Source organism: Scyliorhinus canicula, chromosome 4, assembly GCF_902713615.1.
Source record: "Scyliorhinus canicula chromosome 4, sScyCan1.1, whole genome shotgun sequence".
Lineage (NCBI taxonomy): Eukaryota > Metazoa > Chordata > Chondrichthyes > Carcharhiniformes > Scyliorhinidae > Scyliorhinus > Scyliorhinus canicula.
This window is the reverse complement of record NC_052149.1, coordinates 233,283,481-233,298,281: the sequence shown is the minus strand read 5'-3', so window position 1 is coordinate 233,298,281 and position 14,801 is coordinate 233,283,481. Positions and strand designations below refer to the sequence as shown.

General features: G+C 52.1%; 1 protein-coding gene across 1 annotated transcript; it reads left to right on the top strand.

Annotated features, from left to right (window-relative positions):
* Window positions 1-2,060: 2,060 nt before the first annotated feature.
* LOC119965463 (V-type proton ATPase subunit e 2-like) lies at window positions 2,061-2,954 on the top strand. Its single transcript, XM_038796270.1, has one exon. It carries the CDS (start codon window positions 2,142-2,144, stop codon window positions 2,385-2,387), a length of 246 nt encoding a protein of 81 aa, XP_038652198.1. The 5' UTR covers window positions 2,061-2,141; the 3' UTR covers window positions 2,388-2,954.
* The last annotated feature ends 11,847 nt before the right edge of the window (window positions 2,955-14,801 follow it).

The following is a 14,801-nucleotide window of genomic DNA, read 5'->3' as shown; positions in this document are numbered from 1 at the left end:
GTCGCCACATTCCGGCGCCTGTCTGGGGAGGCTGATACGGGAATCGAACCGTGCTGCTGGTCTGCTTGGTCTGCTTTAAAAGCCAGCGATTTAGCCCAGTGAGCTAAATCAGTGTAAGGTTATTCATTTTGGAAGCAAAAACAGGAAGGCAGATTACTACCTGAATGATTGTAAATTGGGAGAGCGGAGTGTGCAGCGGGACCTGGGTGTCCTTGTGCACCATTCGCTGAAGGTAAGCATGCAGGTGCAGCAGGCAGTAAAGAAGGCTAATGGTATATTGACCTTCATTGCAAGAGGTTTCGAGTATAGAAGCAGGGATGTGTTGCTGCAATTGTACAGGGCCTTGGTGAGGCCACACTTGGAATATTGTGTGCAGCTTTGGTCTCCTTCTCTGAGGAAGGATGTTCTTGCTCTCGAGGGAGTGCAGCGAAGGTTTCCCAGACTGATTCCAGGGATGGCGGGACTGTCATATGAGGAGAGATTGACAAGGTTGGGATTGTTCTCTCTGGAGTTCAGAAGAATGAAGGGGAATCTCATAGAAACCTGTAAAATTCTAACAGGACCAGACAGGGTCGATGCAGGGAAGATGTTCCCGATGGTGGGCGTGTCCAGAACCAGGGGTCACAGTCTGAGGATTCAGGATAAACCATTTCGGACAGAGATAAGGAGACATTTCTTCACACAAAGAGCGGTGAGCCTGTGGAATTCATTACCACAGGAAGTAGTTGATGCTAAAACATTGAATATATTCAAGAGGTTATTAAAGCTTTTTCCAACCAGGATTTTTACATAACAGAAAGAAAAACAATAAACGCAAAATATTTAACAAAACGAGGTGGCTGCTATCATTATACAAAACAAAAATACACGTTATATCAACAAGTCCCCCCCCCCCCCCCCCCCCCTCCCCTCCCCCCTGTTGATGCTGCTGCTGACACTTTACTGCTCCCCCAGAAAGTCAAAGAAAGGTTGCCACCGCCGGGAGAACCCCAGCAAGGACCCTCTCAAAGCAAACTTTATTTGCTCCAGGCTGAGGAACCCAGCCATATCGCTGACCCAGGTCTCCACGCTCGGGGGGTTTCGAGTCCCTCCACATTAACAAGATCCGCCTCCGGGCAACCAGGGAGGCAAAGGCCAACACCTCGGCCTCTTTCGCTTCCTGCACTCCCGGATCCTTCGACACCCCAAATATCGCTATTGTTGGACTCGACTTCATCTGCGTGTCCAAAATCCTGGATATAGCCCTTGCAAAACCCTGCCAGAATTCTTCAAGCACCGGGCATGCCCAGAACATATGGACATGGTTCATTGGATTCCCTGCACATCTCGCGCACCTGTCCTCCACCCCAAAAAACGTGCTCATTCTTGTCATGTGAGCCTGGTGCACCACCTTAAATTGAATCAAACTGAGCCTGGCGCATGATGCGGACAAATTCACCCTGCCCAGGGCATGGGCCCACAGGCCCTCATCCAGCTCCTCGCCCAGCTCCTCCTCCCACTTGCCCTTCAGCTCCTCCACTGAGGCTTCCTGCGCCTCCTGCAGCTCCTGGTATATGTCTGACACCTTCCCCTCTCCTACCCAGATGCCAGACACCACCCTGTCCTGCATCCTTCGCGGGGGTAACAGCGGAAATGACCCCACCTGTTTCTTGAGAAAGTCCCGGACCTGGAGATATCTAAAAGCATTTCCCGGGGAGGAAGCCGAACTTCTCCTCCAGCGCCTGCACGCTGGGGAAGGTCCCATCTATAAACAGGTCCCCCATCCTTCTAATGCCTGCCCTATAACAGCCTTGGAACCCCCCCATCTATCCTGCTCGGAGCAAATTTGTGGTTGTTCTGTATCGGGGTCCAAACTGAGGCCCTCTTCTCCTTCCTGTGCCTCCTCCACTGACCCTAGACCCTCAGTGCCACCGACACCACCGAGCTTGTGGTGTACCCTGCCGGCGAGAACTAGTCCTGATGGTGTGATCAAGAAGGGAAGGAGGAGGCTTGCGTGGATCATAAACACCCACAGATATAAACTGGACCAAATGCCCTGTTTCTGTGCTGGAGGTGGTGATTGGTGGATTGGGCAGGTAGGAAGAGGAGGTGGAGGTGCCGCCGGGCAGCAGTGCAAGGATCGGGCTTCGCACAAGGACAGGATGACCAGCCACTCGGTGACCATCCCCATGGTGTGCTTCACCATCTCCTGGGGACTGGTGGGCTTTGCCCTGCCCTGGTTTGTCCCCAAGGGGCCCAACAGTGGGGTAATAATAACCATGATCGTGACCACGGCTGTTTGTTGCTACCTGTTCTGGCTCATCGCCATCCTGGCTCAAATGAATCCTCTCTTTGGCCCTCAGCTCAAGAACGAAACAATCTGGTATCTCCGCTACTTCTGGGAATAAGGGAGAACTGCATTGGACCCATCCATGATGCTGACTGGCCATCTGAACATTTCCAGAACTTCCTGTTGTATCTTCATTCCCCACAAAACTCATGTCTAATAAGACTTTAAGTCGCAATTGTTTTTTAAAATTCCCCTCTCTAGAAGTTCTACAATCAGCGTCTGACATTTGTTTCTGAGTCAAGCCCATCGAACAAAGTAAAGTGACGATTGCTGCTTCACCAAGGAGCCACCAGGGTCAAGGTTTTAGCAATTTTGGTGGGAGAAGATTTTAGCTCAATTGTTTGCAATCCTCAGAAACAGCTTGCAGTTGTTTTTATTTCTGTGTAATTGAAATATCTCGCAGGAACCTGCTCCTATTAAGAGGTCTCAATGTATTTTTTCGTAGATGATGATAATTCTCATTCATTGTGAAGTGTAGCTGTACTGTGATACTGTATTTAAGTTGTACTGTGATAAATTATGTAACAAAGTCTGCAAGGGAGTATTTATTTTGTTGAGCATTATATCGGAGTATATTAGAAGTAAGAATTGATGTCCGATGCTGTAACCTTTAAAGAAAAAAAAATAAACTTGACAGTTTCTGTGCTGGAAATTCCATGTAAAGCTGTCAGCAGCGAACACAAACACTGTACCGCTTCTCACATCATCAGGCCATCACAGCGATGGAATTAATGTCCAGTAGGCGATCACAGCAGGGTGATTGGGGAAATCAGTGCTGCTTTAGATCCTGTGAACCCTGAGCCTCAAAGTCCCTAATGTGTGTGCAAGGCCTTGTAAGGTCTGTGTTCTTTCTTTAACCGACAGGGAGCTGTACATGAAGGTTACTGTTTTTGCTGCTGCACATTGACTTGGAGACATTCAACAGCAGCAGCGTGAGGCCCAGGATCCTGGGAATGGCTTTCCCTCCTGTTGGAACCAACAATTCTACGGACACGTGCTTGTAGGATTAGAATAGCGGTTTTAATATACTTACAACAGAGCCAGCCTGTTAGCTGTTGAACTTTCGGTGAACTGGCCGGCTGACCCTGTGGCACTGATCTTTATACGGCAGCTCCCGGGGGAGGAGTCCTGGGCGGAGCCAAGGGAGAAGCCCAGTACAACACTCGAGCATTCCCAGAGCTACTCCCCCTGGTGGTCAGGTAGTGCAACTGTACTTACAATATCGACACATGTATATACAGATTCTAATCCGTTGTGAATCACATTCACCACACCTCCCCCACCTCTTAACCTCCCCAGCCTCTGGATTGGCAGCCACACCACCAGCTTCGGACATTCCAATCAATCCTCACTGTCCAGTCGGAATTTAAATTTCAGGAACTCGTGACCAAACTTGTCCTTGTGCCTCCACATAATACTGCAGGTAGAAATCACACAACACGGTCCCTCTGCCTCTGCAGCACAAATCACCCAGCCATACATGGGGACAAGAGGATTTCCCTCCAGTTCTGATTGTTTTTTGTTTACATTTTCCAATTTAGGGGCAATCCATATAACCTGCACATCTTTCTTTAAAAGTAAATTTAGAGTACCCAATTATTTTTTTCCAATTAAGGGGCAATTAAGCGTGGCCAATCCACCTACCCTACACATCTTTGGCTCGTGGCGGAGAGACCCACGCAAACACGTGGAGAATGTGCGAACTCCACACAGACAGTGACGGGGGCAGGGATCGAACCCGGGTCCTTGGTGCTGTGAGGCAGCGGTGCTAACCACTGCGCCACCATGCCGCCCCAGTTCTGATTGTTGCCCCTGTGAGCCAGATCCCCTGCACGTGTTACTCCTGGCAATAGGTGGCGTCACTATTGGAGGCAGTGAGAATTAAAATCAACGCCAATCTTACAGATTGAAAATTCAGTCAGACAATTCATGGAGTGGATTCCACTGAGATCAATGGAATGAAAGGTCAAGTGGGGCCTGTAACAGGTGGTCAATTAGTAAAGTAGAATTTATCATCTAGCCTTTTAATAGGAAGTGCCAGAGGTAAAATAGGAGGTATTTTAAGTGTGGTACGGTTGGAGCTGCAGTTATGCAAAAGCCAATGACTTAATAATCTCTGGGACTGCTCTCTTCTTAGTTTTAAAATTCTCAGCCGACCTCTGGATGTTTATATTAATGCATCTTTCATGATTAGCAACATTGACCAAAAATCTGTCCTGGTTCACCCACGTCGGTGCTACCACCAAGAAAGCACAACAGCGCCTGCACTTCCTCAGGAAACTAAGGAAATTTGGCATGTCCACATTAACCCTTACCAACTTTTATAGATGTGTGGTGGTATGAATAGGAGCACTGCCATTGGTGCAGAACACTGGTTTCCCATTGGCTCTGGCTGGCCATGTGCCTTTCGTCTGATTGGTTGGGACTAGTCATGTGACTGCTCACCAATTGGTCGAAAGCTAAGTAGACCCCGCCTCCGAGGTAGGGTATAAGTACCCAGAGTTCCCGGTGGTCGGCCTTTCACTGTAGTCGACCACCGGGCTAACATCTAGCTGATTAAAGCCTATGTTTGGACCTTCATCGTGCCTCACGTCCAATTGATGGTACATCAAGATGCACCATAGAAAGCATCCTATCTGGCTGCATCACAGCCTGGTATGGCAACTGCTCGGCCTAGGACTGCAAGAAACTTCAGAGAGTCGTGAACACCGCCCAGTCCATCACCCAAACCTGCCTCCCATCCATTTACTCCATCTACACCTCCCGCTGCCGGGGGAAATCGGGCAGCATAATCAAAGATCCCTCCCACTCAGCTTATTCACTCTTCCAACTTCTTCCATCGGGCAGGAGATACAGAAGTCTGAGAACACGCACGAACAGACTCAAAAACAGCTTCTTCCCCGCTGTTACCAGACTCCTAAATGACCCTCTTATTGACTGACCTCATTAACACTACACCCCTGTATGCTTCAACCGATGCCAGTGCTTATGTAGTTACATTGTATATCTTGTGTTGCCCTATTATGTATTTTATTTTATTCCCTTTTCTTCCCATGTACTTAATGATCTGTTGAGCTGCTCGCAGAAAAATACTTATCACTGTACCTCGGTACACGTGACACTAAACAAATCCAATCCAATCCAATTTTATCTGGTTGTCAGGAAAAAGTGACTTGATTTGGACAGGTTGAGTTGACCCAAGATCTCCTTAAGTTAAGAACTCCCACCCCACCTCTGGAGTTCAGCTCTGTTGTCCATGTTTGAACCAAGGCTGGAATGAGGTCTGGAGCTGAGTGACTCTGCCGGAGCTCAAACTGAGCATCAGTGAGCAGGTGATTGCTGAGTAAATGCTGCTCGCCAGCTCTGTTTATGACCCCTTCCACCACTTTACCAATAATCGAGAGTAGGCTGATGGGGTGGTAATTGGCCGGGTTGGATTTGCTCTGCTTTTTCTGGACAGGATATACCTGGACAATGTGCCACATTGCCAGTTGATGCCATTGTTGTAACTGGACTGGAACAACACGGCTCAAGAAAATGAAATGAAAATCACTTATTGTCACAAATAGGCTTCCAATGAAGTTACTGTGAAAAGCCCCTAGTCGCCACATTCTGCCGCCTGTTCAGGGAGGCTGGTACTGGAATTGAACCCGTGCTGCTTCGGCCCACCCTATCCATCATAATGATGACACTCCACATGAGTCTCCCTTGCTCTTCGTATCCTGTCCCCATATCCCCTTCCCCCCGAGAAGGCAGCGAGTTTTCTCCTGAATGGGTCAATGCTCTCGGCTGCAGCCACTTCCATCTGGCAGTGAGTAAAGAAATTCCTGCAAAATGTTTCATTTGATCTGTCAGTGACAGTCTTATATTCATGCCCACAATTCAGATTGCCACCTGTTTGTCGACGTTCTCCCCATCAAACCGATTTGACATTCTGCATCAGGTCTCTTAATATGTGTTTTTCCAGAGAAAAAGCCCCTCCCACTCCTGACCAATCCTTCCTCCTGGGAATATAGGGCTGGATTTCACAGGACATCACTGTCCCCGCCCCATCCCCAGCTACAAAGTCAGGAGATGCGGCCCACGATCTCAGCAGCTGCCCACAGCAACTTAACACACCCTTTCCCAGTCGGAAAACCTGCCACAGGGAGCTGCCGGCCAATCAGACTACACAGGGTGGCCACTGAAAGCGATGACAGGCAATCCCACCATGCCAAGGAGCCCAGGTAAATTGGGGTCAGGATTCTCAGCAAGGGAGCTGAGGGGGAAGGGGCTGAGGGGAGGGATCGGCCTTTCTGTTGCCTCCAACAGGCTTGGAGGTGTCTCAGAGGAGGTTTCCCTCCACCTTTCCCAACACCATCCCACTCAGCTGAAGCTGCTGTGATTCCCGCATTCTTTTCCTTATCTTTCCCTTCCCATCCCTACCAATCCCGTCCCTGCCCATTCCTAACTCAACTCTCCCCTCCCAAACTCTTCTCTCCCCTCCCATTCCCTTCCCTCTCTCCTTCCTACACTTCTTCCACACCCTGTCACTCTCCTCCAATCCCTATCCCTTCCATCCCCACCCTTTTCCTCCCTCCCCTTTCCTCCCCATCCCCTCCTTTCCCTCCCCTCCTTTCCCACTCCTCCTTGGCCATCCGATTCATCAGCAGCTGGAGCTTGGGAACAATTTTTATTTTGAAAAGCTTTACTGTTAAGAGTCCTTCCTTTTGACTTGCCTTTGTTTCCAATTCTTTTATTTTATTATTTTTGGTCTGTGGACGCGTAATCGGAATGTGTCTTTAAGCAGAGGACTCAAGCAGGGGCAGCCTGCCAATCAGGACAGTGTGTTCCAGGGTTTGTAGTGTGAGAGGAGAAAACAGATTCATCGGGGTCGAGCGAACTTTAAGAACCAGCTTTGGAGGAAGTTGATGTGATTGGCTGTGCGTTGACCAGGGACAGTGTTCTGGCTGACAACAGTCAGTGATTGGTTCCTCTGTGATGCTTCTGAGAGAGCTGGGCAGAGTGATTAGACCAGGGGTGGGCAAACTTTTCCGTGCAAGGGCCACATTCAGAAATTCACAATTTTAAAGGGCCGCATAGTATATTAAGTAAAATAATTACTTCACCCGGTTATGATTCTGGGTGCCTCATATAGAACATAGAACATAGAACAGTACAGTACAGAACAGGCCCTTCGGCCATCGACGTTGTGCCGAGCAATGATCACCCTACTCAAGTAAACGTATCCACCCTATACCAGTAAGTGACCCAACAGCCCCCCCCCCCCCCCCCCCCCCATTAACCTTAAAAAAAAAATTTTTTTTTAAATGTTTAAAAAAAATTATTTTTTTTAATGACTTGGTGGGCCGCATAAAGACCTTTGGCGGGTCGCATGCGGCCCGCGGGCCGTAGTTTGCCCACCCCTGGATTAGACCATGAAAGAAGAGGGATCTCACTCTCTCTATGCTGAATCAATGAACAGCTTTATTGTTCTAATACCAGTGAGTGTCTGGCACACCTTTGCGATATAGTTGAAATGATCTTAAATCTACAAAGGAAGACACCCTTGCCAGAGAACACCCCTCAAGCCAAGAAGGAAGAAGTATCAGAACAAAAGCCTCAACCCCTGAAAGACTTTGGCTGGGATTCGACAATAATGGGGCTATGTCCCACACCCGACAGAAAACGGGCGCGAATCACTCCAAACTTTTTTCAAAAAAGTCCGGAGTGATTCTCCGGTTTTAAGAGGGATAGCAGGACCCCGACGTGCGCCCTGCAGTTCCTGTTGCCAATACGGGGCCCTGCACTTCTGGCCACGGGTCCGCGCATACGCACGGCGGCCGTTTTCACGGTGGCTCCCATGCAACATGGCGGAGCCCTGGCGCGAAAGAAGAGAGGTCCTCCCGGAATGCGTGCGCCCGCCAATTGACTGCCCCCCGATCGCGGGCCTGGCCATCGTGGAGGCCCCCCCCCGGAGTCGGATTCCCCCCCTCCCCCCACCAGGATGGCCACGACCAGCCGCCATCATGAACTCCTGCCGGGTGGAACCAGATGTAAACCATGCCGACGGGAACGTGGCGGGAACTCGGCCGGTTTCATAGAAGAATCGGCGCGGGGGCCTCTTTCAACGGCCCCCGACCGGCGCCGCATCGACTGCGTGCACGACTGGCGGGTCCGTGGAAAATCACGGAAGCGGCGTTGCTTCGGATTTCCAGCGTCATCGGCTGTTCTCCGTCCCCGTGGAGAATTCCGGCCTTTAACTGGAAGCCAACCTAATATATCAGAGATCCTGGCCGGGATTTGCCATTTTCAGGCCGGCCCCCGCGTGCATGCGAGGACCCGCGGCCGGAAGTGCAGGGCCCCGTATCGGCAGCAGGAACTGCAGGGTGCACGTCGGGGCCTTGCTATCCCTCTTTAAACCGGAGAACGACTCCGGACTCTTTTGGTGAGGGGTGGGGGAGACATAGCCCCATTATTGGAGAATCCCAGCTCCTTTCTCGTTTTGTTAATCATTATTTTATTTCCACTCCAGCACCCTTTCCCTCTGTGTGTGTGTGTGTGTGTGTGGATAGAGTGAGAAGAGTTGGAATGGGGCGGGGGGGGGGGGGGGGGGGGGGGGGGTGGATGGCGGTCGGGAAAGGGGTATTAGGTAGTCAGTTACATTTTTGTCAATATTCCTGGTGACTGCAGTTTATTGGGCTTCATCAAGGACCCCAGGTATTTTAAAATAACTTCTAATATAACTTGCATTGTGATTCCGGGTCAAGTGGGGCTCGAAGTGGCCGCACACTAGCCCAGGGGGGTCATGACATAATAAAGAATTTAGGAAAGGTTTAAAATTAGCCTATTTGCAAATTCTTTTGTCTGTTAAAATCACCTTGTCCTGCAGTTCACCTAATTTAATTTTTGAATCTTATACACCTGAACTGTGCACGGTAATCAACCCAGCCTGTAGCAGGAGAACAGATAAAGTATTGACAAGCACTCCAGCAACCACCCAACTATACTTGCAAACACATCTCTCCTGATAACTTAATTTAGCTGCACAGATCCATGCTTCTTCAGAGGGTCAGATACAACTGATATCGGTAGTTATACTATGAAAACACTGCCTTGGTAAAAACAACTCCCCATTTATAATTCACCTTTAGCGCACAGATCTATTCAGGCAGAAATTGGCATTTAGCCAAAGAAACAGAAATTATTTTGTAAACCTTGGTCAAAAAGGTAGACTGTCTCCCAAGAAGGCAGCAAGGGGTTGAGAGGCAGAGAAATTTTAAGGTGGAAATTCCACAGTTTAACACTCTGAGGCGAGAGCGGGGCAAATATAAGTGGGAGATGGCCAGGGGTGGAGGAACATTGAGGACTCAGAGGGTTGAAGGGGTAGGAGAGGTTAGAGAGAGAGGGAGGAACAAGGCCATGGAGGGGTTTGAACACAAGGTTGAGAATTTTCAAATCAGTGTGCTCAAGGTTTGGGAGCAGTTGGACATTAATGAGCCCAAAAGTGAAGGGTAACTCGGACTTGGTGTCAGTTAGGGTATGGAACACACCATTTGAAAGGAGCTCAAATTTAAGGGCAGTGAAACATAGCGGCCAATGGAGAACTTTTGAAGTGGAGACACTGTTGGTAGTGTAGGAGAGACAGCAGCCAAGATGTACACAGCAAGCTCCCACACACAACAATGTGATAAAGACCAGATCGTCTGTTTATTTTAAGATTTGGGTTGAAGGATAAATATCGGTCAGCAGAGCTTGAACATACAAGAATATTATTCAGTGAGCAATATTGACTCCTGGACTTCCGGTTGCGGCTATGACCAGCTAAGTCGCACGTTTGGCTGCTCCTGCTACAAAGGTGTTTTCGGGCCGATTGGAGGGCCCCAACGGCGCTGTAAGGACAAATCCCGGTGGGGGAAGGCTCCCTGAAGAGAACCAGACCAACTTTATGGTCGGTACCCGGAGTGGGGTGGTAAAGAGAGCAACAGCAGCTCCCAAAAAAAAGCGGGGGAAGAAGACCAAAATGGCGGCCGGTGGTGCACCCGAGGAATGGAGGAAATGGGCGGAGGAGCAGCAGGCCGCTCTCCTGCGCTTCTTTACGGAGCTGAAAATGGAGCTCTTGGAGTCAATGAATGCGACGACCACCAGGCTGATGGGAGCCCAGGCGACCCAAGAGGCGTCGATTCGGGAGCTGCAACAGGAGATGACTGCGAGGGAGGAGGAGGCCACGGTCCTCGTGGGAAAGGTAGAGGTGCACGAGGCACTCCACCTGAAATGGCAGAGCCGTTTTGAGGAGCTGGATACCCGAATGAGGCGGAAGAACCTGAGGATCTTGGGCCTGGCAGAAGGCCTGGAGGGGTCAGACCTCCCGGGATATGTAGCAGAAATGCTGAGCTCCCTGATGGGGGCAGGGGCCGTCCCTTCGCCCCTGGAGCTGGAAGAGGCCTACAGGGTCATGGCTAGGAGGCCAAGAGCAAATGAGCCCCCGAGGGCGGTGCTGGTGCGGTTCCAGCGACTCAGCGACCGTGAAAGAGTGCTGGAGTGGGCCAAGAGGGAAAGGAGCAGCAAGTGGGAGAATTCGACGGTGAGGGTCTACCAGGACTGGAGTGCGGAGGTGGCAAAGCGGCGGGCCCGGTACAACCGGACAAAGGCGGTGCTACATGCAAAACGGATCAGGTTCGGAATGCTGCAGCCAGCGCGCTTGTGGGTCACCTACAGGAACCAACACCACTATTTTGAGTCCCCAGAGGAGGCGTGGGCCTTTGTACAGGAAGAGAAACTGGACTCGAATTAGGCCCAGGGGATACTTGGCGGCCGTAGCCGCTCGGGTACTTTCAGCTGAATTCTTTGTTTGGATTTTGAACTCTTGCTGTGGTTTTTCTTCTGATGTTTTTTCCCCCTTTGCCAACTTCCCTTAGTTATTGTTATTGTGGTTATCATGGTTATTTATGGTTATTTATGCTGTTTGGTAGAGGGCGACTGTTAAGTACATTGTTATTTGTTATTTATCTGTTATTTATAATGTTAAGTTGGGGAGGCGGGACGGGGGGGGAGAGCAGATCGGGGATATGGGCTCCTAGGGGGGGTTCTTTACAGGCATGGACGGGGACGGGGGTGGAACTGAAGATGGCGGGGGGGGGTGTGGCAGGGCGAAAGCGCGGGCTTTCCTCTGTTTTCCCGCGCGCGGGGCAGAGGAGGGGGGAGGGGAGGAGTGCGGGGCGTGGCTAGCAATGGCGACCTTTCCCGCGCTGGAGCGGGGCCAGGGAGGAGTGGCAAGGGGGGGGAGGCCCCCCCCCCCGAGCCGGGGGGAGTCGGAGTGTGGCAGGAGCAGCCGGGTCAGCGTGAACCAGCTGACTTACGGGAGTACAATGGAGGGTACATCGCGGCTAGGAGGGGTCCTAGCCTGGGGGGGGAGGGGGGTTAGGGAGGGACACCGGGTTGCTGCTGAAAAGACCAGAAACGAGAAGTGGAGGACTGGAGAGGTGGGGGGAGGGGGACATCGCCATGGGGAGCGGGTCAGAAGGGGAGGGTCGACCCGGGGTGAGCAGGGAACAGGACATGGCTAATCGGCAGGGGAGGGGGGCGGGTCGTCCCGCGACCCGGCTGATCACTTGGAACGTGAGGGGGTTGAATGGGCCGGTCAAGAGATCAAGGGTATTCTCACACCTGAAGGGACTGAAGGCTGATGTAGCAATGTTACAGGAGACCCATTTGAAGGTAGTGGACCATGTTCGCCTGAGAAGGGGGTGGGTGGGACAGGTGTTCCACTCTGGATTGGACGCAAAGAACCGGGGGGTGGCGATTCTGGTGGGAAAGAGGGTGTCGTTCGTGGCGGAGGAGGTGGTGGCGGATAAGGAGGGTAGGTATGTGATGGTGAAGGGTAAGCTGCAGGGGGAGAAAGTGGTGATGGTCAACGTATATGCCCCGAACTGGGATGACGCGGGTTTTATGAGGCGCCTATTGGGCCTCATTCCGGGACTGGAGGCAGGGGGCTTGATCATGGGGGGGGACTTTAACACAGTGCTGGACCCCGGGCTAGACAGATCGAGCTCAAGGACCAATAGGAGGCCGGCAGCGGCAGAAGTGCTGAGGGGGTACATGGAGCAGATGGGAGGAGTAGACCCATGGAGGTTTGGTAGGCCGAGGGCGAGGGAGTATTCCTTTTTCTCCCATGTCCATAGAGTGTACTCCAGAATCGATTTCTTCGTGTTGAGCAGGGGGCTGATCCCGAGGGTACGGGAAGCTGAGTACTCGGCCATTGCGATCTCTGATCATGCACCACATTGGGTGGATGTGGAAATGGGGGAGGCGCGGGACCAGCGCCCGCTGTGGCGGCTGGATGTGGGGCTGTTAGCGGACGACGAGGTGTGTAAAAGGGTCCGGAAGAGCATTGAGAGCTATCTGGACTTGAATGACACGGGTGAGGTGCAGGTGGGGATGGTCTGGGAGGCCCTGAAGGCAGTGATCAGGGGAGAGCTGATCTCCATAAGGGCGCACAGAGAAAGAAAGGAGAGGCAGGAGAGGGAGAGGCTGGTGGGGGAGCTATTGGAAGTGGATAGGAGATATGCGGAGGCACCAGAGGAGGGGCTGCTGGGAGAACGGCGCAGCCTGCAGGTCAAGTTCGACCTGCTGACCACCAGGAAGGCAGAGACGCAGTGGAGAAGGGCACAGGGCGCGGTTTATGAGTATGGGGAAAAGGCGAGCAGGATGCTGGCACACCAGCTTCGCAAACGAGATGCGGCTAGGGAGATTGGGGGAGTGAAGGAGAGGGGCGGGAAGGTAGTGCAGAAGGGGCAAGAAGTGAACGGGGTCTTCAGGGATTTTTACAAGGAGTTGTATCGGTCTGAGCCGCCGACGAGGAGAGGGGGAATGGAGGACTTCCTAAACAAATTGAGGTTCCCAAGGGTCCAGGAGGGGCTGGTAGAAGGGCTGGGGGCGCCAATAGGGCTAGAGGAGCTAGTCAAGGGAATAGGTCAGATGCAGGCGGGGAAGGCGCCGGGGCCAGATGGGTTCCCGGTGGAATTCTATAAGAAAAATGTGGACTTGGTGGGACCGGTACTGGTACGAGCCTTTAATGAGGCGCGAGAGGGGGGGGTTCTGCCCCCGACAATGTCGCAGGCTCTGATCTCCCTGATATTGAAGCGGGATAAAGACCCCGTGCAGTGCGGGTCCTACAGGCCTATCTCGCTTCTGAACGTGGATGCCAAGTTGCTGGCAAAGATCCTGGCAGCTAGAATAGAGGATTGTGTGCCAGGGGTAATCCATGAGGACCAGACGGGGTTCGTGAAGGGGCGGCAGCTCAACACGAACGTGCGGAGATTGCTGAATGTAATTATGATGCCGGCAGTGGAGGGGGAGGCTGAGATAGTGGTAGCGCTGGACGCGGAGAAGGCATTCGATAGGGTGGAGTGGGAGTACCTGTGGGAGACGTTGGAACGGTTTGGGTTTGGGGAAGGCTTTATTAAGTGGGTGAAGCTGCTCTACTCGGCCCCGACGGCGAGTGTAGTGACAAACGGGAGGAGGTCGGAGTATTTCGGGCTCCACCGAGGGACCAGGCAGGGATGTCCCCTATCCCCCCTACTTTTCGCACTGGCGATTGAACCGTTGGCGATGGCACTGAGGGGTTCAGGGGGGTGGAGAGGACTGACTAGGGGAGGGGAGGAACATCGAGTATCGCTGTATGCGGATGATCTACTGCTGTACGTGGCAGACCCAGAAGGGGGAATGCCGGAGATAATGGAACTATTAGCAGAGTTTGGGGACTTTTCGGGGTACAAACTAAATTTGGGCAAAAGCGAGGTTTTTGTGATACACCCGGGGGACCAGGGAGAGGGTATTGGGAGACTCCCCTTCAAGCGAGCAGGAAAGAGCTTTAGGTACTTAGGGGTGCAGGTGGCAAGGAACTGGGGGACCCTCCACAAGTTGAACTTTTCCAGGCTGGTGGAACAGATGGAGGAGGAATTTAAGAGGTGGGACATGGTACCGTTGTCGCTGGCGGGGAGGGTGCAGTCAATCAAAATGACGGTCCTCCCAAGGTTCTTGTTTTTATTTCAGTGCTTGCCCATCTTCCTCCCTAGGGCCTTCTTCAAAAAGGTGACGAGTAGCATCATGAGCTACGTGTGGGCGCATGGCACCCCAAGGGTGAGGAGGGTCTTTTTGGAGCGGAGTAGGGACAGTGGAGGGCTGGCACTACCCAATCTTTCGGGGTACTACTGGGCGGCAAATGTGTCAATGGTGCGCAAGTGGATGATGGAAGGGGAGGGGGCAGCTTGGAAACGAATGGAGAGGGCGTCCTGTGGCAACACAAGCCTGGGGGCCCTAGTAACGGCACCATGGCCGCTCCCCCCCACGAGGTACACCACGAGCCCGGTGGTGGCGGCCACCCTCAAGATATGGGGGCAGTGGAGGCGACATAGGGGGGAAATGGGAGGTCTGTTGGCGGCGCCAATAAGAGGGAACCATAGATTCATCCCGGGGAACATCGACGGGGGAT